The 26,540-nt window shown below is 46.8% G+C and overlaps 1 protein-coding gene and 1 long non-coding RNA gene across 2 annotated transcripts; both read right to left on the reverse strand.

Moving 5' to 3' along the window:
* Nucleotides 1–1,714: 1,714 nt before the first annotated feature.
* LOC135827322 (uncharacterized) lies at nucleotides 1,715–6,039 on the reverse strand. The gene is made up of 2 exons (XR_010555389.1): nucleotides 3,589–6,039; nucleotides 1,715–2,478 (listed from the first exon to the last, which is right to left on the reverse strand). It is a non-coding gene; the product is annotated as an uncharacterized LOC135827322 (long non-coding RNA).
* An 83-nt stretch (nucleotides 6,040–6,122) lies between these two features.
* LOC135827147 (uncharacterized) lies at nucleotides 6,123–23,802 on the reverse strand. Its single transcript, XM_065339672.1, has 5 exons — nucleotides 23,548–23,802; nucleotides 17,069–17,287; nucleotides 14,209–14,370; nucleotides 6,809–6,976; nucleotides 6,123–6,166 (listed from the first exon to the last, which is right to left on the reverse strand). Exons 1-5 carry the CDS (start codon nucleotides 23,663–23,665, stop codon nucleotides 6,123–6,125), a joined length of 711 nt encoding a protein of 236 aa, XP_065195744.1. The 5' UTR covers nucleotides 23,666–23,802.
* Nucleotides 23,803–26,540: the final 2,738 nt, after the last annotated feature.

Below are 26,540 nucleotides of genomic sequence, written 5' to 3' on the forward strand. Positions count from 1 at the left end.
TATATTGCCATTTTTACAACTATTGTCTCCTCGTCGATTGCTTGGACACAAACGGGAAAGGTCTGAAGAAAAAATTGACTGTCACCACCAGGACTCGAACTTCGTACATGGCACATCCATGTTCTTCAGTGCGCGCCTCTCTCTGGACTGGTTCGAGCCCAGATCACTGATACAACTTTATTCTCAGCTTCTCGGGAGCCGCCCGTTAATTAACCGGTCGTCATGATAACATTCTCAACGTTTTAAATACTTTCTAGAATCTGAAACCAACACACAGCATTCAGTCAGAGCAGAGTGCCGACGTAGGGCACTACTTTGATGTCCCTGCCCTGCCCTGCCCCCCCCCCCCCCCCCTCAAATCAGACAGCGCACTACCATGCTCATTTTTTATTTTCGTCTTTTTCAGTTCACACAATGGAAATACGGCCACAAATCTCCCCTCTCAAACACACGCTCGAGAATTGCCTCAACACTGCACGGGACAAAAAGCTATGGCTAGACTTCATTGACAAATGTACATCGGTGTAAAAATGGCATGTACTTGTCATGTACTGGAACCTGTATACTGTAAATATACAAATTTTCGGCAGCTATTTAATTTCGGCTATATTCGGCACCGACTCAAAGCGCCTAAATTAAAACGCCGATGAAATTTTTCACAGCATCTGTCGCACTATACCATGCCCTCTACCCCACGCCGAAAATAAATCGCCGCCGAAATTATCTCCATTATAAGCACCGCGCTTTTTAGATCTCGGGGATCGCAGGCTTGTACCACAGTGTTTAGAAGAGTATCTCTTTGTCGTTGTTACTATAATCGAGTGGCACATTCGCACTACAATTCTACGAGTGCTAGTTTGAAATTACGTTATGAATTTGAGCAATTGTTACGTTGTACAGCAGGTACGAACAATTAATATTAACATACTCACCGGTTTTCGTTTCGGAGTCCCGCGCTGTGACTCAGCTAATTTCTATTTCGTTTGCCTTGTATTTGTCAGACTAGGGGCGCTGTCACCCCGTCGGGTGCGAGCACCCTTGGACAGAAGCACTTCACGACACAAGTGTTCATTTTCGTTTTTCCTCTTCTGCTTCTTCACAGTTTGAATGTGTGCCTTTTTCGTACTCTGCTCTCGATCGAACCATGCGCGGGTCGATCTCCATAATTTTATCTTCCGTTGCCATGACTGGCATTAGTACGCGTTCTGTACTCACTCGCTGCTTGGCACGCTTGCAGCGCGTCTTTTTTCTGTTGCAACCCAGTGCCTGCGTGCACGGTACAGGATTTGCGATGCCACATCAGCGTTGGTGTGTCGTTGTGCTTCGTTGTTGTTTTGTTCTTGGCTGAGTGTGGTCGTTAAAACTGAGAAAGAACGGGTCGTTGACAAGGCGTGGTTTCGATGTGCTGTCAACTCCAAACTACACAGCATGTGTTTATGTGATACTGTGTGACGTCAAACATGCATTAACATGATCCATAGGGTTCTCCATCATAAGCCATGCGCTTATATTGGAGACTGCGCTTGTGTGTGTATCTTCGAAGCCCTCTTGGAGTGCCCTTATGATAAAGACTGGGCTTCTACAAGAGACTGCGCTTGTAATAGAGATAATACGGCAGGCACCCACCAGAACCGACCTGGGCTAACGAAAGCGGGACAGGAACGACTCACATGCAGGCACGCGTACGGCATCCACAACGCGTAGCAAGCCATAGTCTGATTTGCGAACAAGCGACCCCCAAACTGAGGCGAGCACGAGTTCTCATCATTTTCAACTTGATGACGGACAAAAAGAACAGAGCATTGGAAATGGAGCCATGCAGAGCACCCGCAAACCACCATAGGTACTTATGAGACAGCGGGCAGGCTGGCAAGGGGAAGAAAGGAGAAGAAGAGATGCAAACAAACTAAACGGCTAGTCAACAGGTCACCGTCAGAAACCGTGTGCACAATATGACACAACTGCAACAGCTGTTTCCATTGGTGAGCGGTGTGAGAGAATAGAGAGATGGATATAGAGAGATGGAGAGAGAGAGGGGGAGGGGGGGGGGGGGGCAGAAAGGTTAGAGTGTCCATATACGCCATGAAGCAAGCAAGAATCTAAGCGCACGCGGCACAAGGGCTCTCTACCGTAGAATGTAAAGTATGAGTATTGCGATACCTCACACACTTTTGGCAGTAACACCCTGAGCTAGGACCGGGTGGACACCTCGCTCTGACCGAGACCATTTAGCTATTTATTGTTTTAGAAGTACATAGAGAGAGAGCGAGAGAGACATAGAGAGAGAGAAACTGAGAGGGAAAGACAAAACGAGGAGAGGACAGACGCTGGGATGGCTGCAACACACGCACGCACACACACACACACACACACACACACACACACACACACACACACACACACGCCCAGTACGCTTGTGATTGTGTACCTCCTTCAGAGCGGGTCTTGATATGGTGCTGAATTACTTCTTCCTTATAGCTGAGCAGAACGAAACATAAGAGGCAGTGCAGTGCAATTTAAGTGACAATCAATTTAAGTGACAATCAATCCAAAACCTGAACCAGCAGTTAGTGAGGCTCCATACCCAGGTATGTATCCTGTCTCCGGGTGTGTGTATGAGAGTGAGAGAGAGAGAGACAGAGAGAGAGAAAGAGAGAGAGAGAGAGAGAGAGAGAGAGAGAGAGAGAGAGAGAGAGAGAGAGAGCGAGAGAGAGAGAGAGTGTGTGTGTGTATGTGTGTGTGAGGGAGAGAGAGAGAGAGGGAGAGAAAAAGAGAGAGAGAGAGATAGAGAGAGAGAGAGAGAGAGAGAGAGCCAAGTCCTCGCGTACAGTAGTCTGGAGCCAACTTCAACTCAAGCAGGCGAGTCCGCGGAGTAGGTGAGAGAGAGAGAGAGAGAGAGAGAGAGAGAGAGAGAGAGAGAGAGAGAGAGAGAGAGAGAGAGAGAGAGAGCGAGAGAGAGTGTGTGTGTGTATGTGTGTGTGAGGGAGAGAGAGAGAGGGAGAGAGAGAGAGAGAGAGAGAGAGAGAGAGAGAGAGAGAGAGAATGTTCTCGATGTGCTGCATCGTATGTAGTCGTTCCGTATTGTTTTGTTTCGTGTTTCTACCTTTTTACTAGTAGTTTCTCCATGTTCTGTGTAGAGCGTTGTCAGGCTCGGTCATGCCCTGACAACAAAGTAGGAAAGCTGGTGGCTTCCGGTTTGGTGGGAGGTGTGAACTTCATGTAGGATTCTCGTTTTAGATCCAGGTTGAATCTTTTTGTGAGCGTATGGTTTTGTAATATTGTGTTTGTGTTTCGGCATGTGGGTCTCTCTAGTTCGTTTGCGTGGGCGTCTGATCATGGTGAGCCACGGTCTGCCTGGTGGTCTGCAGGGATCCTGCGCTTCTTTGTATCGGTTTGCCTTGCGGGTGTTATGGTTTCCGTGTGTTGCTGGTTGGCCCTTGTGCGTCCCAGTTGGTGCCTGACAGATGGACAGCAATGTAGGTGGGGAGGGGGGGGGGGGGGGAGGAGGCAAGGAGTGTGAGTGAGGTACACCAAGGCCGATGCAGAGCTAGACAGAAGAGCAGAACGACCGACACCTGGGACACTTACTTGAGCAGAGGACGGTGATCTGATCTCCCGTGGGCAGACTAGCCAGCTCTTCAAAGGTATTTGTCGAGTACTTCGCCCACCTCTTTGAGGACGCTGGATGGCTGTAATCACCCCAGGAATAGTGCACAGGTACGATGATATGGTTTTTGTTCATCGCTACCAGATAGTTATTCAGAAGTGTGTTCACATTCGTTCGCATATTTGGCCAATGGTTGTACCATTGGATCTCAAAAACGGTATTCTTATTGGGTGCCACGGCATCATTTCTGCAACGGCTGGTAGCTTCTTGCATATTTATAGCTGTTTTTAGAGAAATGTAGCTTGATGAGATGTATACTCCATGTGGGTGAGCATTCAATTCAACTTCCTCTGGAGAATGTTCAGAAGAAATGCACAGAAGAAAGGTGCAGAAGAAAGGTGCAGAAAATCTCACTGTCTGGTGTGGATAGTGGCAGCGCTGATAACAGGCGATGGCTTGTTGTGCCACAAACACCACCACGAGCAACACCACCACGAGCATCACCACAAACAACAGCACTACCCATCACAAGCGCATCAATTCTCGCCACACAGTTTTCTCCATGAATCGCCGTATATGTGAGGCAATGTTCATCTGTGATAGGCATCCAAGTGTGAACAGAGACTGTGGCTGGAGACAGCTGAACACAGTGTGAAATAAAAGTTGCAATGAAGTTTGCGAGCACTAAGAAAAACTTGAAATGATCTGTATTAGACGGACTTCCTCCTACACAAACCACTATGTATTGCACTATTCATTGCTGGCACCATCAGGTCTCTAAGGGCCCGGTCACACATGCATTGGGGTTTCGCTTCGGCGACGAGGTTCGGCGGCAGCGAGCCTGGTGTCGCTCCAGCGACACCACGTGTGTATGGTCACACATGCAAACAGGGCACAACTCCTACTTTGGCGAAAAATGAGAGTAAAGTGGACTGTGGTACATACGGTACGGAGAATAGACGAGGTCTCGACTATCTTCCACGCATTTTTGTTGCATGGACATCATACGCATACAAATTTCTCGTAGCAAGTCCATATACAGCAGACCGTGGTGTTTTCCGCGGAAGCGAATCCGCAGAAGCGACAGTCTCGCTTCAAAAATTTTGGTGGAAGCGGATTGGAGTTTCCGCTGAAGCGGAAGTTCCGCTTTTCGCCGTTGCCATGCCATTTTTCGCTCCTGCGACCTCGCTTCAGCGTATCTCTTAGCCTGTCACCAGGAAACCCTATATATAGGGTTTGACATAACGCTACACATAAAGACCCTATATATAGGGTTAGGACCCCTAAAGAAAGGGTTTGATCAGTCCTCACAACTGGGCACACAATACACACAGTTTCACTTGGTTTTTTTTTGATATTTTCACTGCATTGCCATTGATGTTAGCAGGAGCGCTCCTACGACGTGCGCGAGTGTCGCCGCATTTGCTGCTTCCGACCCACGTGTGGATCAGCTGATGCAGAAACGGCAATGGCGGGAGCGGCAGCTGCGACAGCCGCTGTTGATGCTTCGCCTTCTTCTTCAGGAGCATCCGACGCTGCTGGAACATCGACATCATCATCCTGAGTCGACACCAGGTCGCCAGGAACATTCTCATCGCCCGAGTTCGTCTCCACTAACTCAAGTTGCTCTTCCTCCATCGTGAAAAATCAAACCCTAGATATAGGGTCTAGAAAATGTTACGACAGCGCTGCACTAAAACTAACCGTACTCGAAGAAAACAGCAACAAAATGATCACGGTCTTCAGCAAGAGAACCGTACGTACATTCTACGTATGTAGGCCCAGGCGTCTAGTTGCCATAGCAGCCAAGTGGGCTCTCAAGAGAGCTCAAGATAGAACACGCGGCTGAAAACCCTATAATATAGGGTTTGACAGGCTAAGAGATACGCTACTTTCGAGTGCATGTGTGACTGGGCCCTTAAGAGATCGCTAGCTAGCGCTAGGAGCTGTAGGTGGACTTTAATCATAATATTATGAATCCGTCTTTCAGTTTCCCAGTTTAGCTGTTGTTGTTTTGTCTTCCCTTCCGTTTCAGTCTTGTTTTTCTGTCTAACTGAGACTTACTCGGTCGCGCATTACATGATCTATCAATGAATAACATTGTTTGAGAAATTCTCAACCGAAAGCATTTCTGAAAAGCAATTTCTTCAAACAGCATGCACTAGAAAGACTAACTCACCAGTCTGGTGGGCTGTGTGGCAAAACCAAAAAGAACAGACACGCACGCACGCACATGCACACGCATGCACACGCACATGCACACGCATGCACACGCACGCACACGCACGCACACGCACGCACACGCACGCACGCACATGCACACACACACACACACACACACACACACACACAAATGGTCAATGCAAACAGAAGCAAGTTGAATGATGAAACCCTCCGTTTCAGTCTTGTTTTTCTGTCTAACTGAGACTTACTCGGTCGCGCATTACATGATCTATCAATGAATAACATTGTTTGAGAAATTCTCAACCGAAAGCATTTCTGCAAAGCAATTTCTTCAAACAGCATGCACTAGGAAGACTAACTCACCAGTCTGGTTGGCTGTGTGGCAAAAACCAAAAAGAACAGACACGCACGCACGCACATGCACACGCATGCACACGCACATGCACACGCATGCACACGCACGCACGCACACGCATGCACACGCACGCATACACACACACACACACACACACACACACACACACACACACACACACACACACACACACAAATGGTCAATGCAAACAGAAGCAAGTTGAATGATGAAACTGTTTTGTGAATGTTATTGCTACAACCATATCAATAACTCAAAAGCAAAATCAATCAGAAGTTGGCGCTACTTGGTCTATGCATGCATAATAATAGATTGTCTGCTTCACGCGCCTGCCAAAATCTAGCGCCATCTGTATCCATGGCCCAGCAGCACTGTGCGTTTCACTATCCCCTTTACTAATTCCTTCATCTGCTATTCATTCGTTATCTAGCTCCACTGAGGAACTCTCAATGAGCGAAACAGCTGTCTGGAGGGTATGGAACATCTATTCAACAACAAACTTCCTCGCTATGGGGTGGTTAATGTGGACCAAGAGCGCAGTGTGGAGAGGTGGGCAGTTTCAAATTAAGGGGTGTAGTGAAAGTTCATGCAAAATAAGTTGGCAAGGGGATAGTATACGGAAAGTGGCAAATCCTTTCACTCACGTTTACAAAGTGGGCCTGAATAACGCAAGCCGTTCTTCAGGACAATAAATAAGTTCCTGAAGCACTCGATAGTAACGTCGGGAACGGGTATTAGATTTCCACAGACAGGAGCTCTATTTTTCTCTCCATTTTTCATTGTGGGATAGACCCCGTTGGCAGCGCATTTGCCTACGTAGGGCAAAAGAGACAGAACACTCCAGAAAATGTAGCTATAAAATTCCTCTGTCCCTACTGCGTGTATCACGTGCAACTAAACAGCATCGTCTGGTGGGGAAGACGAAGACTGCCTTTCACACAACAACAAGACGCCCATGCACCAGCACCACCTACACATGACGCACCCAAAATGCACAGTACTTCTCGTGACCAAATGCAGGAGTCAGATTGCGTCATTGTGAGTTTGTCGAGTCCGCGTCTAGTGGTTGTGAGACGCCATGGCATTATTCAAAGGTGAAGAGTCGTAGTGTACATCTGATGGTTAAAAATGCCACACCCAATGATGAGCATGTGGTGCCAGTTGTTCCTTAGGTTGTTTGTCCTACTCATGCTGGAGAGCAGAGTGCCTGTGTTCATTAAAACACCAATCACCTCCCCGCGCCCTATGGCCCTTAGGCTTATTGATAGCTTGCATAGACCTCGGTCCTACCGGTAGGACCTACCGGTAGGACCATCATACACAGACATGCTGCATGGCCTCTGTTCTAACATTGACCTAAAACTTGACCCTAAACTGTTGCTCAGGGGCTAATGAAGGAGTCCACAAATTTTAGACGTGATCGCACAAGGCATACTACGAAATTCCATGGTAACATCCCATGGTAACCATGGAAACGGTGTATGGAATTATGCATTCCACTGCCTTGGCAGACTAATAAAAACATTAGTACCTCACCACGATTGATGTGCCATGGTCAAAATTCACTTTGGACAGAGTTGCTAGCGCTCCGACAGGAGTATGTGCGGCCATTTTGACAATTGATAAAATTGCGCGTATGCAATGCACTGATCATAGCCTTGCATTTTGCGCCATTACTTTGCCTGATGAAGACCTCATCTCAACAATTGTTTCAAGAAATTTCTCAACCAAAAGCACTTTTGCAGCGCGATTTCTTGGGTCCTACCGGTAGGACGGCATGCAAGCTATCATTATACCATCTTATTGTAAGAAATTTTAACTCGGATACTGAGCCAGTAATAAATGTAAAAAAGAGAAGAAAACACATGAGAACGAGTTATGCAGCAACTATCCACGACTATAACAAGATGATAAGATGTTGGTTTGGAGATGTGTTAGAGCTACATGCTTTTTTTTATTCTTTTTTTTATATGAAAGTCCACTATATTCCCGAATATGTGCGAGAAGTGGTGGCGGGGCCGGGCTGCTCTGCATGCTCTGTAGGTCTCAGGTTGCTGAATGTCTCTGTAGCCTGTCAGTTTTGATGAGCGTTAGCATGCTAACGCGAGTTAGCAGCCAGCCCAGCGAGCTGGCACGCATGCGCGAGTCACGTGAGCACGCGCCCTTCAAAATCCTGTACAATGTCTCTTTCATGTCATTGCTGTTTGGACTTTCGAGCGTGCAGCTTGCGGAACAGGTGTTCCCAAAACAATTTCCTTTCGTTAGACTTTCAAGCTTGCATTCTCGTATCTCTAAGTTTCAAATTCAGACTTCAATGACGCCTGTTGGTGCCTGAAACAATGTCGTCGTATACAGTGGAACGTCGACTGTGGACTTTTAGCTTGCGCCATCATCAGCGACCCTTGTTTGCCGGTGCCTTGAAACAATGTCGTCGTCACCAACCGGCGTCCAGCCTCTCCGGATCGCCTCGCTTTACCTGGCTCCGCCGCCCGCCTACTGCGAACGCAGCAACGGCTGCCACGCAGCACCACCACTGCAACAGCAGGCGCGAGCCTGACGATCGTAATTCGTATCCAGAGAGGCGAGTTAGTGGACTTTGATTTTCTGTTGGAAGTAACAACGTTAGTTGTCCACTGCCGTCACCAACGCCACCCAGCTTCTCCTCGCTCTACTTGGATCCGTATCGCCGCTCGCCGCCAGCAGGCCGGACCCTACTGGGAGCCCGGTGCAGTGACGACCGCCATATGCGCATGCAGCACCAACAGCAGGTGAACCTGCCCGTCCTATACCGGCCCTTCTCGATCGTGTCCAGAGAGGCGAGTTCGTGGACTTCGATTTCCTGCTGCCCGATACAGTTGCAGTCAGTCCAGCTCCGGCGACGTTCCAACTCCGTAGCCCCTCATATGTTGCTCTTCTGGCGCACTAGCATTTATTTGAATCCGAACCCAGAACTGCGCTTCGTAGGCTGCATGACGGTAGCACTTGAGGTGAGATCTGGACAGTGTTCATGAATGGTCTGTGTTCCACTGTTCCTCACCGCATTTCACAAGTGCCTGTGGACGTATTTGGCCACGATCATCGCGGCCAATCGCCAGTTCTTGCCACCTAGAAACTGGACGTTATCGACAATTGTTTCGTCCTTTGTGGACTCATCAGCGCAGCACAGAGGGAATTAAGGAGGCTCCAACCTTCTGCGCTGCGCAGCCGGTCTGGCGCTCTGTTTTTTGCAGGCAAAAGTCTTGTTTTTGCCGATAAGTGCGAAAAGTAGGGAAATTCCCATCTCAACTTACTAAAATTTGAACTTCGCGATCGACAGTCATATCAGAGAATATTGTTTCATTCTTCACCTGAGTCTTCCCTGGGCCCCATCGAGGTTCCTGTTGTTCTCTCTTCCGTTGTGTCAGTGGGTAGAGCAGGGCATGTTTTCAAAAGCATCGCTGGTGTGAGCAAGAAGTTGACTTCACAGCTCGATTTCTCGATATCCTGAATATTTTTGCTTGACGAAAAAATGACCAAGGAGAACGGAGCCAAGCGTCTCGATGGCTGTGTAGCACCAGGGACCAAAACCTACTGTAAGCGCGTTTTGGAGAGAGAGACTGAAGTGGGTGCACAGACTCTGGTAAGTGGATCCACTTCTAATTCTCAAGTGGCGAAATATATGCTACGCTGAAAACATTGCAGTCTTGAGTGAGTGGTAAATCGTTGGTGAGCTACTGCTCAGTGACTTGGGCTATTTACGAAAGCTGTGACCTGTCAGCTGCCAACGTCGTCAGCAGTAAGTCATCACCTGCGTCCAGTTGAATTATGTGCATAAAATGCAGCACTGAAAATTGAGTGTTGTTTTGCAGTTCTCTATTGTCAGAGTGTGAAGTATTTGTAAATGTTGTACAGCACCAGTGATTTGAAAATATTCCTACACTACTCGCACCAGTTCTATTATGATGAATGTATGCACTTGTACCCATAAGCACCGTACATGCACATCCGCAGGCACGCGTGTGAGCCTACATGTTGTGTGTGTGCACGCGCGCGCGCGCGCGCGCAGTACATGTTGTGTGTGCGCGCGCACGCGTGCACAAGTGCATGGACAGCAGAATACGGTAACTAAACTCAAGAGCATGCATTTTACATGTGGGCGTATGCTATTGCGGGTGCGCGTATATGACGTACATGTATTTGTGTGTGCAAGGGGTACTTGCTTGTGAGTGCGAGTATGTGCATGTAAGCGTACATGTATGTATCAATGTGGGCAATGCGCATGCACCCACATACACTTGTGGTTGTTCCATGTTATTGGGAATAGTATTATGATTATACCTAATGGGCGCTACAATTACTAGCAGTCGGTCATTGCCAATATTGAGATGAACCTGCATCTACATTGTACATGTACTACAAACATGAAACTGTGAAGTTATTGGCCCAGAATATAATAATAGTTATCCTCCTCAAGCTCTTTGCCTGTTGCGTTTGATGAGAATTACTAGGAGTGAACGATTGCAAGAGTTGTGATGCAAAGCTGGTCTGAACTGCGTTCAGGGTCAGCAGGCCTCGGCCTGGATCATGAATAACGTTGTGCATGGATCATGCCGATATCCAGATCAAGGGCTAAAAAGCCCAGGAGCCATGGCCTCATCTAGTCTCCATGTATACTATAACAATCTGGGGGACTATTCAATGCTTTTGACACAAAAAATGGGAGTAATACCACCAGGAATGCATGGAATGATCACCTTACCTGAAAAATAGCAATTCCAAGAATGGTGGAAAATCGGCCAATTTTCTGTCCTATTTTTATTTTTGGAAGTCTAAAATGCACGGTAACCCCCCCCCCCCCCCCTAAAATTATATATTTCTAGTTTCTATTAAGTATGAGGATCCCAAAAATTGAATAAAAAGGGCATGTCCATGAAGAAATTTTGAAGCTGTGCACCCAATTGTACTTTGCGGACGGGCATTTCTGCTAAGTTCATTTTTGTACCAAAATTGCTATTTTTCTGAGTAGTCAATGCTAATTGCCAGATTTTCTTGCTCAAATGCTTCACTGTGATGTGTGAAAGGACTTGAAATCACAAAGAGAAGCCAGACAACTGGTAAATCTGAAATATGACCCCAAAACAAGCAAATTTAGGCCGAAATCGATAAATACACCCACCCCTAGAAATACACCTCAAACAGCCTTATCTTCGCGGAAACACCCCTGAATTTTTTTGTGGAGTAACATGGGATGATACAGAGCACACTCATCCACAAAAAGGAGGGGGTTTATGAAGAAAAAAAATCACCCCCAAAGGGTTGGAGCCTCCTTAAAGTTAGCGCTACCAAGACACAGTTCTTGGTTGCAGGCAGGGATGTTTCGCCTGGGGACTGCGCTCCAATCGAGCTAGCTGGCACGGTCATCGAGTGTGTTTCGGAGTTCCGGTATCTAGGATCTCTCATTGTTTTTCTGTCTAACTGAGACTTACTCGGTCGCGCATTACATGATCTATCAATGAATAACATTGTTTGAGAAATTCTCAAAGGGTTGGAGCCTCCTTAAGCCGAACCTGATAGCAGTGGAAAATAAAAAAATCTCCAAAGCCAGGTTATCAATATCAACTTGTGGCAACTGCGCCTCACGGTGTACTGGAACAGCACGACCCGCCTGCCAGCAGTGCAGCTCAGTGCACCCGCCAGCATTTCCGTGCGCATTTCGTCCTACTCATAAGTACAGATCCGCATCACGTACCGCAACCGTATGCCGCTACTACGAGTACGGCGCTTCACGTGTCAGCTCAGGCAGTGCTGCCTCCAGTGCCGACAGGAGCACCCCAGGGCAAAGTGTAAGGCCTCATCAGTAACTGTGTAAGCACTCAGTTTCTCACTTCTCAAAATTACTGGAATCACATCCTGATCCTATGCTCCGGAGGTATGTTGCACATGGTCGTAATTGTGGGGTTGTGGTAGGTTTCATCGGCAACCGCTCAACTAACTGGGATCCATTGAATTTAACACGGTCACATGCTAACCCAGATTATATTTCTGCGCAACGATCCGTTTCTTGCAGCAGGCTTGAAACAGCTGGCCCGTGTTCTTCACCCCCTTTCTCGTCTCTGTGCTGTTACGGCGTAGATGCGGTTCCTAGACGAACCGGAAGTTACACACGACACACCCTTTGTAAAGCCTGGAGGGTCGAAGTGTCAACGATTACATTCCAGCAGACTGTATCTCTCCACAATGTCAAGATGACAATGCTGCAAACATGACTACACAATTGCTCGCCCCGCTGTATCTTGCTAAGCTCGTTACTTCCTCAGTGCATGCTCTGGACTTGTGTTAGCTCGCCAGCAACTTGCTATTCTGCTCCGAGCGTTTACATACCTCGGTGTTTCTCTGGCCCAAGCAAAAGTGGAGGGTCCAGCTCAAGTCCTGACGTTATTGGCATCTTCCCATTACGGGAAATACCTCGACTAACGTTTAATCTAGCATTTGGCGGCTCTATTCAGAGTCATTGGCGGCTCCATGCGGAGGCATTGGCGGCTCCATGCGGAGGCATTCGGCGGCTCCATGCGGAGTAATTCGGCGGCTCCATGCGGAGTCATTCGGCAGCTCCATGCGGAGTCAATTGCCGGCTCCATGCGGAGTCATCCGCCGGCGCCATGCGGAGTCATTCGCCGGCTCCATGCGGAGTCATTTGCCGGCTCCATGCGGAGTCATTCGCCGGCTCCATGCGGAGTCATTTGCCGGCTCCATGCGGAGTCATTCGCCTGCTCCATGCGGAGTCATTTGCCGGCTCCATGCGGAGTCATTTGCCGGCTCCATGCGGAGTCTGCAAAACTCGGTTGCTCTGTTGTGAGGTGGGGGGATGCTAAATGAGCGTTAGCATCGCCGGGAGCTAACAGTTTCCTTTCGATCAAAATTTTCAGGTAGGTTTACTTTCGGGGGTGCAGACCGACTGTGTCACAAGGACTCGTCAGGTGCGACCAGCTGATTCGCCTCGCCGTGAGAATCACGGCATGCGTAAGCTCGCGCCTGAGTTCTCATCTGAGCGAGAGTGAATCTGACGCGAGCAGCGCTGAGATGAACAAACCGAATCTGCGATATCGTGGTGTGGGAATTGCTGCTGCTGGCGTATCGCCGATGGTGAGGTGTTGGTGTTCAATGGCGGTATTTCTTGTGAAGACGTCCACATTGTTCATCGTACGACGTCAGCTTCATCACGAACTTGGTACGCCCTTCGTGCTGTGATATTCGTGTATTTCATTCGCAATAATATTATTGTATTTTCTCTCAACTTGAAGGGCTACCATGGGCCCTATCCTTGCCTGGACCTAGTCATATTTGAATTTTCTGGACGCGTTCAGGCATACAGATTTTGAAAATATATGGTTTACCCATACCTACAACACAAGGTTCTTGAGTTATTGCTGGTTGTGTGTACATGTATTTGCGATTACCCCTCACATACATTGAGTTAGACCGGCAAAGGGTTAAATCACAGGGGTCAATACGGTTTCTGTTCCTGCAATGTGTCACACTTAGCTCGCCCCAGAGTTAGAAATTGGACAGGCATGGATCATTATGGCATTGGCTAAGTAACGATTCTCACTCAGTCTCATCGCTCAATAGGACAGTATATGTATCGATTTCTGTATAACAATTTCGTTTGCACTTCATTATGGCTTTTACAGTACTCCTTCCGCCTTCATGATAGTGTGATAATTGTTGTAAAATCAATGATGCGTTGCTTTTCTGTGTGATGGCATTCTCCAAACTGTCTCGTCTAGTCGCGTGTATGTGTGATATGAGCATGCGCGATTTTGTAGTCGAGAGTCCTTTTGTCAGTCTTCTTGTTTGTCTCCTTGAGTGTTTTCTCCATTTCCGTAATGTCAATAATATAATGTAAAACAAACAAGTACTTGTCCTTTGTGTCCTGGGGAACGGAATGGCTGAGATTCCGTAACATAATCGAGAGGTGGCATACACCGACATTGCTTTCCCATGTCCCATGTGCCAATCCCTTAGCGCCTGCAGCATGTCTGACACACACGCACGTTAGACTTACGTTCACACAGAATTTCATTGGTATTCTCCCATCCATTGTCATTGTCACACATTACGGTGACACTAGTGGGTACAAAACCAAAGTTGCAAGTAGCAGCAGTGGCTTGATCGATAGATGTCTCTGGCAGATATCCATTGGCAATGCTTCTGCGGTCACACTTACCTAGAAATGTGCAAAACACCATCCACCAGAGAAAATGTTAAGAATAACATTAGTCAGTTAGTTGTAGAACGTCAGTACCGTCGGTCAGTGTCGTGCAATGTTATCGCATGAGCTGATTGTCAAGTAACTGGTGGTGTTAGTGGACATTATAGCGCAACTTGTAGTTCCTTGGTCCATTTTTCTTTTGTATAAATTAATCCTTTGCTCTCCATCCGAGTCCAGTGCTTACCCTCTACCGTCTGTCAGCTGTCATTCAAATTTCCTTTTCCCTCTGTTAGTCGTAGCATGATCCGTTTCCAGCATTATGTCATTTTGCCCGTTCTCATCATAATGAAGTTCTCTCGCTCACACTCTCACATTACAGTTAACATCTCCGGATTATTGTGGGTTAGCGAGGTGAAATTCTAACGAATTCTGTCTCAAAACCGGCAAATGACTGCAGTAGAAAGTGTCACTATCTGACAGGGATTTGGGGATTTTTGTGGGTTAGCGAGGTGAAATTCTAACGAATTCTGTCTCTATACCGGCAAATGACTGCACTAGAAAGTGTCACTATCTGGCAGGGATTTTCGGATTTTTGTGGGTTAGCGAGGTGAAATTCTAACGAATTCTGTCTCAAAACCGGCAAATGACTGCACTAGAAAGTCGTCTAGCCCAAAGGACGAACTATTACTATTACTCTCCTCGCCACGCCACACAACAAAAGACTAGTGCAAATTGAGAGAGAGAGAGAGAGAGAGAGAGAGAGAGAGAGAGAGAGAGAGAGAGAGAGAGAGAGAGAGAGAGAGAGAGAGAGAGAGAGAGAGCATTTTCTCAGACTTCACGCGGCGACTGGAGAACTGAGCTCCAACAAAACAGGACAAGAGAATGTGCTATGGGCACGTGGAAAAGAGGGGATAAAATGGGGTGGGGGAGACGAAAGAGGTGCATGTGCATAGTACAACAAGGCCCGAACGGGACGGGACGTTTTCTTTCACGTAAGCAACTCAGCTATTTTATCAAATCTGATATTTCAGTGTCGCTTGTCTCTTATATGCACTTAGCGCGCATTGCAGAAGTTTGGCGGTATGGAACACGGCGAAATGACCGTCGATTTGATTGCAAGACGATGCGAGTGCGTCTGCGGTCAAAACTCACTACGACGCCCTACACATTTTGACCATAACTGTTGTTCTCACAACTTCGTTGCATTTTCAACAGTTCAGTCCAATCATTCTATGGCTACAAACATGCTTAGCAAAGTGGAAAACAAAGCAGCATATGAGAGATATTTATTCACAGATGTCACACAGCTCATTTCAAAGCAGTTCAGCTTACTCTTCGTCTGAATCTGATGACGACTGACTCTCTGATGACATCGGCTCTGCATCCATGCTGACTTTCGCCTCTAGCGATGCCATTTTTTGTTCTGCAGCCGTTACAAGTTGCCAAGACACGATTTGATCGTGGAGATGGCCAAGTTCTTCACTCGAACTGTGAGCTTGACGACCTCCACGGTGGCGCTGATAGTTATGGCCACTCCCCGGAATGCCATGGAAGGAGCCATACAGACCCCACCAAACGTTCCTCATCTTCGCAGCGGAGTACTTGTGCCAGTACCTTTCCACAGCCTGCAGAAACTCCTTTCTAGTTACTTTTACTTTTTACGAGTGACACGTCTGTCTACAGGCTGTGGAAGAACGCCAAGTCGTCAATGTTGAGGTCAGGATTTTGTGCCGACTGAACGAACGATCCCAAACGCGTCCAGTGCAGAAATCATGGAAAAGAACATTTTTTTCGAAATAAATCAAGTTGAAGAAGACAGTAGAAATGGCTGAATATTGCGTCCAGGGAAGCACGTTCTACGGCCATCTCCAAGCTACCTATCTCCCAGACACTCTCTCAGAGGAACTATGGAGGGTCAAAGAGCACAATCTTTCACTCTTGGACGCAGCGTGAACACCTCTTCTACTGAGCGCGATGTCTTCTCTCCGAGTGATAATGGCGGCGATGTTCGCGATGGCTGATGCACTGAAAATCGAAGTTAGGACAATCTAACCGGAGAAAACATCTGAATTTTTGACTGAATCCTCTCTGAAGTGGGTTCTTGCCGCATGGAAAATTATAGGAAAATCGACCGGGGCAATATCGCCTTGGCCACGCTGTCCTTCGGCGGGAATTACAAAGTACGTTCGAACGACGATGAAGATGACGATTCCGCCAGTGTCCACCGCGTCCCCTATATATATGGCCTAGTGTCGAAAATCGACCGTTTTTCTGCTGTGTCCGCGAGCTGCACTCAAAACTCGATGACGCAATGTATGCGCAAACACCCTGCGCACTGCACGCGCTGAGATCCCTACACAAGTGCATTGATTTTGGCTTTGAAATACCGCGTGGCTCGAAGAAGTGCCCAGGAGCCGGCAAGCGCTCAGCCACTGCTATACCAGCACGAGTCGATGGTGCGCATCCGCACACACAAAGCCCAAATCAATGCACTTGTGTTTCTCATTTTCGAACTTTGGTGTCATGCGTGCGTGCCTGGGGTTGTGTTCTGGAAACATACTGTCGAGAAACGATTCTGCTTCGCCGATTTTTTCGAAGGACTCCATGCTCTTCGGAGGTTCAAAAGCCTGTCAGAACAATGGACGACAACTCGAAGCAGTTTTGGCTGTGCTCCTGTGAAGCTGATTACTACTGGCTACACACAAGTACGTACCCTTTTTGAAACACAATGTCCCGATAACAGTGAAGCCATTGTTATGCGCATCATCACTTGTACATGGGATAGTTAGTACTGTAGTGCCTTGAGTTCTATAAGGCTGCATCGCACTTGGGTTCAGTCTATAGCCATCCTGGCATTTAAGGGTAGCACTCTTTCCCACTTGGGTAGCTTTTAGATTCAAGCCAAGCTCTTGGTAAGCATCACATTGTTGCACTGAACAGGGCAACAAAGACAAAACATGTAGCAGTATGTGATAGATTGCAATAGATTGGCACTGTGACTGCAAGGTTAGGAAGAGAGCTAACCAACCTGACACAAAATATTCAAAAATCCGTTTCTTCATATAAATATTTTAATACTAGGACACCATAGCAAAGAGTCCGTAGCCGAGTCGGAGAAACATCTCTCCACGAGTCCTGACTGCTGTTCGTGCCGAGTGTCTAAAATCCAGCATACTCTGACATGGCTGAAATTATGTATTTTACACTGCCTGTTTGCAGAAACTTGGAATTTGTTTACGGCGATGACAGTGAGGACCAGCCGTCAGCAACTAGCGCTAGTGCCGAAAGCGCCGCCAGCGCCGCAATCGACTACGAGTCAGACGAACACTCCTCAGACAACTCTGATGAAGGAGCAGGTGCAGCAAAGCGAATTTGTTACGGAGAGCCGCCAGATGCAGAACGCAGCGGCGATGAGGAGTTTCAGTCAGGACTCGTGGAATCGGTGGTGAGAGATGTTTCTCTGACTCGGCTAAGACTCTTTGCCATGGTTGTGAAGTTCACTGATGCCCAGTGCAGCAATAATATCCTTCCATCTTGTGAAAATACAGTGATGTTGTGGCAGACATTTTGTTGCAGTCCTTTTCAGATGAGAAAAAGTGGTCACCTTGGCCAGGTGGTCTTCTTATCCAGGTTCAATGGGTCACGTGACATGTGACTATATTCACAATAATTATACATGATATGACCGCACGACTCATGAGTCATGTGTCTGGGGGAGTGGGGGCATATCAGACCTGCCAAGTAGGGGTCAAACGGGTGTACCTTTAACTAACGAACGGGTAATTAACGGGTACCCTTTAGCAGCCATATTAATTTTTTTGCTCATTTCTCACATAAATCATGATTTAAATTTGTATGTTCTCAGGTTGTATTTTGATACCACATTACGATTCGCAATTGATTCGTGTCTCATAATAATATTATAGCAATGAAGGTTCCAAATGAATGTCATCCATACATTTGCCCATGTACATGTAACAGGTACAATCGTACATGGTCCTAGTGCTACATGTATTTTGATACATGTACGCAAATCAACGGCAGATCGATGTGATTCAAGCCATACAAGGACAGAGGATCTCTGTGTAGTAAATACTGAACATGGTACAAGGCCCACACCGACCTCGAATCCACTCCTTGACCTGACTGTAACCAATCGGCGAGACCTCCCATCCACATCTAAGATTCTCTCACCTGTTGCTGATCACTGTCTGGTCATCACATCCATCTCTCTAAATGTACCCACATCACGTGAGCTAGTCACCAGTAGTAAGGAAAGCAAGTGGATCCGAGATATGCGGTGCTTTAACCACTCCTTGTTCACCACACTTCTTCTGAGATATCCTCCAGTTGAAAGAATCCAGGGTGATGTGCATATCGACTACGTTTGGACTGTTTGGCACAACCATGTTATGGCTCTGTTCGACAAGTGCACAGTATGGCGGCTCATTACTACCGGGCATAAGAACAAAAAACCCTGGTACAATGCCCATCTTCAGAAACTGAAATCAAGGCAGAATAGACTATATCGACAGTTTCTGAAGCATCCCCAGGATCCGGTTTGCCACAAACTACAAACTAGCCCGTAACCCCTACCGACTTGAGCTGCGTAAAGCCAGAGAAAACCAACACCGAAGACTGGCTGATGATCTTGAAGACACTCGTCGGGGCACTTACCACTGCCAGATTAACAATGTACGTTCCCGAATGAATGTAACCGCTGAAACCCCTGCGGAAAAGGTAGAAATGCTCAGTTCCCACTTCTCAGCACAGTGTACCTCATCCAGCATACATTCACATTGCTCTCCGAATACCGAACCCTTGCCACTAGCCGAGAAGTTCAGCTTCACTCCTATCAGCGCAAGCCAGGTGTGTAGGGGGATGAAACAGCTCTCCACGAGGAAAGCTACCGCTGACCCAGAACTTGTCCCTGTTCTGCGCCATCATGCTGATCAGCTCTGTGAATCACTGGCAAACGTCTTGAACAAGAGCCTAGATGATGGCTGTTTCCCACAGGATTGGAAACTGGCCACAGTTTCACCACTGTACAAAGGCAAGGGAGAGCAATCGGACCCCAGCAACTACAGGCCGATTTCCCTGCTCAAAATCGTGCCTCAATTATTTGAACGGATCTTAGCGGATGATCTACGTGATTTCGTCCATGACATTCGTTATATCAGCAGCGCCCAATTCGGTTTTGTCAGAAACCGATCTACGGAGGAGCAATTGCTCTTGCTGACACATCTGTGGTAGATTTGGTGTCACGTGTTTGTTTCGTCTTGGTCGCTGTGGACACGCGTCATTGGTTGGTGGTGTTGTGCGCATGCGCGAAACTGTGTGAGCTAGTCTTTGGTCTGTCGTCTTGTCAAGATGTGGTCGTTTTCCGTGTTCTTGGTTATTCGTCAATAAAAAGAGTGTAAAAAGGCAGTCCAGTGGTGGCGGTTGAGCTGATGCAGTGATGGAGAAGTAGTGTTAGACTAACAACTACAACATTTGGCGCCCAACGTGGGGCTCGAACCCACGACCCTGAGATTAAGAGTCTCATGCTCTACCGACTCGGTCCGCACCAACGTGCCAAAAGGGGCACACACGTGCCAAAAGGGCAGGGACAACACATCAAATGGCTGAGTGCAATGACAAGAAGCTGAAGTTCGACTGTGTTTTCCTCGACTTTAAGAAAGCTTTTGATCGTGTGGATCATCAAGCATTGCTAAATGCATTTGAATTTTGAAGGAATTGCTGATAGGCAAGCAGTCGACTGGCTCCGAAGCTTCTTATCTGAGCGGAGGCTGTCTGTAAGGTTGGAAGGACAATATTCCGAGGCCAAGGTCCTCACCTGTGGAGTCCCGCAGGGATCGCATCTTGCTCCAACCCTCTTCTTATTATTAATTTTGTCAATTCCCTGCCCTCATCAATCACCTACTGTACCCTCCTGTATGATCATGATAACACGAATTCCCTGCAGTGGAACCAATCTCGTCTAGAGAGCGACCTTTCAGCCTGCCAACTATGGGCCAGCAACGTCGGTGGAGAGTTCGCACCAGCCAAAACGACCCAGATCCGTAACTACAGTAACAACCACCCTATCCAGCTCTCTTCCCAACCTATCACCATCGTTGAAGCTGCGAAGCATCTGAACACGCCACCTCAGCCTGGTCCTATGCCATCACCAAAGCTGAGCTGGAGCGTTTAAATATTTTACAAGCCAGAGTAGCTAGGAAGTATTTTCTACGTAAAAAAGTCAATGTAGATAGATGCGAAACGAAATCCCAGTTAAATGCCCTTTGTGACTTAGAGTCCTTGCACTTTCGCAGACAAGTATCAGCTCTTGTTACTCTATTTAAACTTATACATATCTCCAGAACACCTCCAACATTTTCACCTTTCATTGTCTTCAAGTCCAAGAAGACCAAACAAACTTATTAACATCAATTATCACGGTGTGCGTTTATCTTCCCTCTTTTCCAACAAAGCTGCAATGCTATGGAATTGCCTACCGCCTTCTCTTACCGCTATAACCAGCCTCCCCGAATTCAAGCATTCTCTCTATCAGCATTTTCGCCGATATATTCATTACACTGACGGTATCCCAACTCCTTAATTACCAGATTTTGTATGCCTCGATCTATTTCCTTAGCCTATCCTCGATTAACTGCTCCCTCTACATAAAGTTGTCATTTCATTCTTCTTGCAGGAGATCCCCTCGACAGGCCCAAAGCCTTTGGGAAATCCTCAAATATAATGAAATACAAAAAAAATACAGAGTAGTTTAGCAAAACTTCCGTGATCTCGCCCAATCCTATTTGCTATGTTCGCCGAGGACTGGTACTCTTCACATTCAGGTTCGCACCCATAGCTAGCTGCAGGTGAACTCGTGAAACGAATCTTCACAAATCTGTTATCTTGTATGCAATATTTCGAACTATTTTTCGACTAAGCCAAGCTCGTCGATTGAAGGAACAAACTACAACCATGAGTATCATAGCTACTACCTACGGACATTACCGTGTGTGACACTCCGACTGGTCACTCAGCCTGGTGACACTAGTTCATCTTCAAGTACTGTGGCAGATTCGATGTCGGAGAACCATCGTAACTTTCTAGTAACTCAGCTGCCACCTTGAACGAGTTTCAAGTCTTGCATTTTCTCACATCACAATCAAAACCTCCAGTACGAGGATTTTTACTTGCACTAGAGTGGAGAGAACGACTGCCTTTCAGCTCCTCCCTGACAAAGTTGAAAGCGGGAATGAAAAAGGAAAAAGGAAAAGAGAACGACTGCCTTTCAGCTCCTCCCTGACAAAGTTGAAAGCGGGAATGAAAAAGGAAAAAGGAAAAGAGTATCCGCACTCCTATTTCGAGCCCTGGCATACGATAGGATCATCGAAATCCAACTTTTCCAACAACACTCATTCTATTTCAGCGCAGTGTCCTGTCCAATCACACTCAAAATCACACTCGTAAATCTCGCACACTCCCTCCTTGACGATATGACAACTGACACTCATAAATCTCGCACAAGTACTGTGGCAGATTCGATGTCGGAGAACCATCGTAACTTTCTAGTAACTCAGCTGCCACCTTGAACGAGTTTCAAGTCTTGCATTTTCTCACATCACAATCAAAACCTCCAGTACGAGGATTTTTACTTGCACTAGAGTGGAGAGAACGACTGCCTTTCAGCTCCTCCCTGACAAAGTTGAAAGCGGGAATGAAAAAGGAAAAAGGAAAAGAGAACGACTGCCTTTCAGCTCCTCCCTGACAAAGTTGAAAGCGGGAATGAAAAAGGAAAAAGGAAAAGAGTATCCGCACTCCTATTTCGAGCCCTGGCATACGATAGGATCATCGAAATCCAACTTTTCCAACAACACTCATTCTATTTCAGCGCAGTGTCCTGTCCAATCACACTCAAAATCACACTCGTAAATCTCGCACACTCCCTCCTTGACGATATGACAACTGACACTCATAAATCTCGCACAAGTACTGTGGCAGATTCGATGTCGGAGAACCATCGTAACTTTCTAGTAACTCAGCTGCCACCTTGAACGAGTTTCAAGTCTTGCATTTTCTCACATCACAATCAAAACCTCCAGTACGAGGATTTTTACTTGCACTAGAGTGGAGAGAACGACTGCCTTTCAGCTCCTCCCTGACAAAGTTGAAAGCGGGAATGAAAAAGGAAAAAGGAAAAGAGAACGACTGCCTTTCAGCTCCTCCCTGACAAAGTTGAAAGCGGGAATGAAAAAGGAAAAAAGAAAAGAGTATCCGCACTCCTATTTCGAGCCCTGGCATACGATAGGATCATCGAAATCCAACTTTTTTTCATCTTTTTTACAAACGGGTACCCTTTTACTAACGGTACCTGAGATTAACGGGCGGGTACCCGTTTGACCCCTACTGCCAGTACCCTGCATGCATCTACGTTTCCTGCGCTGATGTGTGGATCTTCCATGCATGGACAGTGCAATGCGTGCACGTACATGTACATGTAAATATACATGTAGCAGTTTTTGAAGCGGTCGCGGGTGGGTGGTCGTCGGTCGAATTGAGCGAGTGGTCGCCTTATCCGAGCTGTTTTGAATACGAATGCGTCCATGACAAGGAAAAGTGTCGCCATTACAGGTTTTACTGCACGTTATTATGTGTTGTACGTCAAAAGGATTTGTCAATCTTCGTGGAATGCATGTCTATACAGTGCATAGGATAGTTCCAAGGGTATGTTACATGTGTAGAATGCTCCCTAAAAAGATACTCCATGCACGTAGTGCACTGACCAAACTGACATAGCTGTGTAGAAGTGTAAAGTGTAGAAAATGAACTGAAAAATCCGTTTTGTCAGAAAGTGTGCTGGCTTGCAAGGATTCTGGATAAACAAGTGCCGGATTTTTTAGAGAGGGATGACTGTACGTGTCCATGCGCATGTACACGTATACTGTATTTTGCTTCTGTCAATCAATAACACAACGACTAATGAACCACACAACGACTAATGAACCACACAACGACTAATGAACCACACAACGACTAATGAACCACACAACGACTAATGAACCAAAAAAGGTCCAAAGAAAGTTGTATTCCGGCCGACCGAGTCTCTTTTTTAGGGGTTGCCGAACCGAAACAAGCCTATTTTTTTTGTTTTGGCCTATTCAAACGAGCTTGAAGACATGCACTGCAATCTATACTCACCTATTCTACAGACCTCATGAATGCCGTAAATGAAAACATTCTTGTTGGAACAGCGAATATTAACAGTCGAAACAGTGTTTTGTGGTTGTTTTACTGGATCTTTACAGATCACATTCATGTCCTTTCTTTCGGCATGCCGAAGAGTTGTATCGTAGATGTTTTTAGAATCCTCTGCAACATCGTAAAATCTATGCCTTTGCAGTGCCTCCTCCGTTAGGACACAACCCTCATACTCTGCAACAAGAAGAGACAGAGAGCAAGAAAAACAGAGAGAGAGAGAGAGAGAGAGAGAGAGAGAGAGAGAGATAGAGAGAGAGAGAGAGAGAGAGAGAGAGAGAGAGAGAGAGAGAGAGAGAGAGAGAGAGAGAGAGACAGAGAGAGACAGAGATAAGCTATCTTCTAACTACACTCATCTTGTAAGAGGACATGCTACGAAAGGTGAATGAAGCATTGATTCGTACTTACATGGCGTACCTTCTAAGGAACAGGCAGTTGGAGATTGTCTGTGTGTGTGGATGCTAAAGATCGTGTATTTTCAACAACAGCTTGAAGGTGACAGTGATCTACACCTGCACACAGTCGTTCCGTGCATTCCGTCGGCAGGCTGGATCACCATTTTTATCAATTTCTGACTTTGGTCGGGGAGGGAAAATAGTGGGAAGATGACTGGGGAAAGCTCAAAATCAACCAATCGAAAAGCCAAAGGCCAAGAAAAAACTACGTACCACAAAATACTTCCTACCAGGGAGCAGTAAAACACCTACTACTCTGCTGTTCAGCGCAACCAAACCGTGAGCCCGGTGCAAGGACTCCTATGCTATACACTGACAATATGTCCCCTATGGCGCATGCCGGGCCGGAGGCAGCTTCCGCGGAGTGGTGCGGCCGGAGGGCCATCTTTAAGGGGGGTCTGGGGGTCCTCCCCCAGAATGTTTTTGGAATTTAGACGGCAAATCCTGCACTCTGGGCGACTCCCTGTACAAAACATACATCGAAACTTTTTCTCCCCGGTGGACGTTGTGTAGACCGACTTTTTGGGAAGTTTTTTTTTTTGGTACGGCCATGGCCGTACCGGTCGTACCAGTGGCGCCGGCCCTGGCATGGTATCGTGACTGGCACAATAATTATCATGAAGCCAAAGCACAAGTTTGGCCAAAGCCGCCACTTTCAAATTTTTACTCCAGTTATGGACCTTTCACGAGGGACACCACAGGCAAAAACCGTAGTGACCCACACTGAGCGTGTTCCAAACCTCTGTTTTCTCTGTACGGCTGTGTTTCTGCCAGTACTCTGTCAGTAGTCTAGTTTGGCGATGGCAGAACTGGTAGTAGTGAAATAAAACCCGTTTCAACACAAAAATGACAACACCAACGTACCGTATTTCAAGCATGTGTTCTTGTTTGTCGTTTTACCATACAAACCTAACCATTTCCATTGACCTTCCTTGCAAATGGACGTGGCAGTTCCTCTTGAGTAGGGACTTCAATCGAAAAACCAAATTCGCGAGTTTCGCAAAAAAAGCTAGTTTTTCTAAACCGGGAAGATGTGAGAAACAACCTGTGAAAATTTGAACCCAAAATTCCAAGGCAATCTAGAGTTATAGTCGATTGAAGATCGGAAAACGGGGGAGAAAGTAGTCACAGAAGTAAATGCAAGTATGTATGTGAGCCGTGTGGTTTCCGTCCAGCACTGCACTATCTGGTGCATACATGGCGATACAGGATGTGTGCATGCCATGCAGTGTGCACGCATGCCGTGCGCGCCTGCTTGCACAAGTCACACGTTTTCACCGTCACTGCTTCTACAGTGTGCGCGCAGTTCACTCGATTTTTTTCGTCTACCACCAGGAAATCGCCGTGGGCTGGTTTCTGTGATCATCTTCCTTCTACGGGGATAAAGCGCGAGCCTCAATGTTCTAGAATCCTCTTGGTTTAGGCTAATTCGAGGCCGCTGAACACGAAAATCGGGTGTTCCTCGCGGGGCCGAGTACGGATCTGGTCGAAATTAGTACTTCGAAGTGCATCCGCGCCAAGCGCGGAGGCATTATTTTTGGAAGTATGGCATGTGTGGCACCATTGGAAAGGTAATGACCTCAGCTACCTAAAAATAGCATCGACAAGGCCGAAAAGGCCGCGGTAGAAGATACTCGGGCCTCGAACTGCATCTCGAACTGCAGTCACGATTCGCCCATTCACTTTGTACAGGCGAGCTGTGACTGCACTTTTCGCTTTTCTGTGACCGGAACTGAACTCCCTATCTTGAGTCATATTTGCAATGAAACTGCATGTGGAAACCCTCATTAAATTCACTTTTGGTAGGTGTGTAATCCGTAGTTTTATTTTTCTTTCTGTACACCACATTGTCAAACTCGTAAGCATCAAGACTGGGCAATTGACACTCTAAAACAGAAAGTGACAGATAGAAGAATAGACAACGTATTCACTCCTTCTTCAAACCCTGCCCTAAGAGCATTGCAGTTACTGATGGTTTCCAATCGATAAAATTTAAGACTCAATAGAGAGACTCGGATGGAGAACCAAGGAAGAATTCAAAGGAAAGGAAAAATGACCAAGGAACTACAAGTTACGCTACACTGTCCATTAACACCACCAGTTACTGGACAATCAGCTCATGTGATAACATGAAAAGAGCTAAAATACGAGTGAGACTGCATGACTGAGTACATGAGTACATGTATGAGTACATGCAGAAAATAGTCAATTTCAGCGTTTCTGCTCCAAACAGCAACTAGCTTCGACTAGAAACAAAGATTACACCAAAGGATCAAACAACAACCATTTTCTGCAGTTTTTTAGCAGATGGCTTCCTTGTGCTTGGCCCAGCACGCCAAAAATCACACCTCGGAGGAGTACAAAAATTACAACTCTCAGATGTCCTCGATTGCTGGCCATGGGACGACATGAGCTGATTCTTTAGTAACTAGTGGCGTTAGTGGACATTATAGCGTAACTTTTAGCTCCTTGATCCTTTTT

This window comes from Sycon ciliatum, chromosome 11 (assembly GCF_964019385.1).
Source record: "Sycon ciliatum chromosome 11, ocSycCili1.1, whole genome shotgun sequence".
NCBI classification, from domain to species: domain Eukaryota; kingdom Metazoa; phylum Porifera; class Calcarea; order Leucosolenida; family Sycettidae; genus Sycon; species Sycon ciliatum.

Excerpts from the sequence above, each read along its gene's own strand:
- LOC135827147 (XM_065339672.1), bottom strand. The coding sequence starts at position 23,665 with ATGAATGTGATCTGTAAAGATCCAGTAAAACAACCACAAAACACTGTT. Across the intron at positions 17,288-23,547 it reads TCATGAGGTCTGTAGAATAG|TGCAACAATGTGATGCTTAC; the intron begins GTGAGTATAGAT and ends TGCCCTGTTCAG. Across the intron at positions 14,371-17,068 it reads GACATTGTGTTTCAAAAAGG|GTAAGTGTGACCGCAGAAGC; the intron begins GTACGTACTTGT and ends GCACATTTCTAG.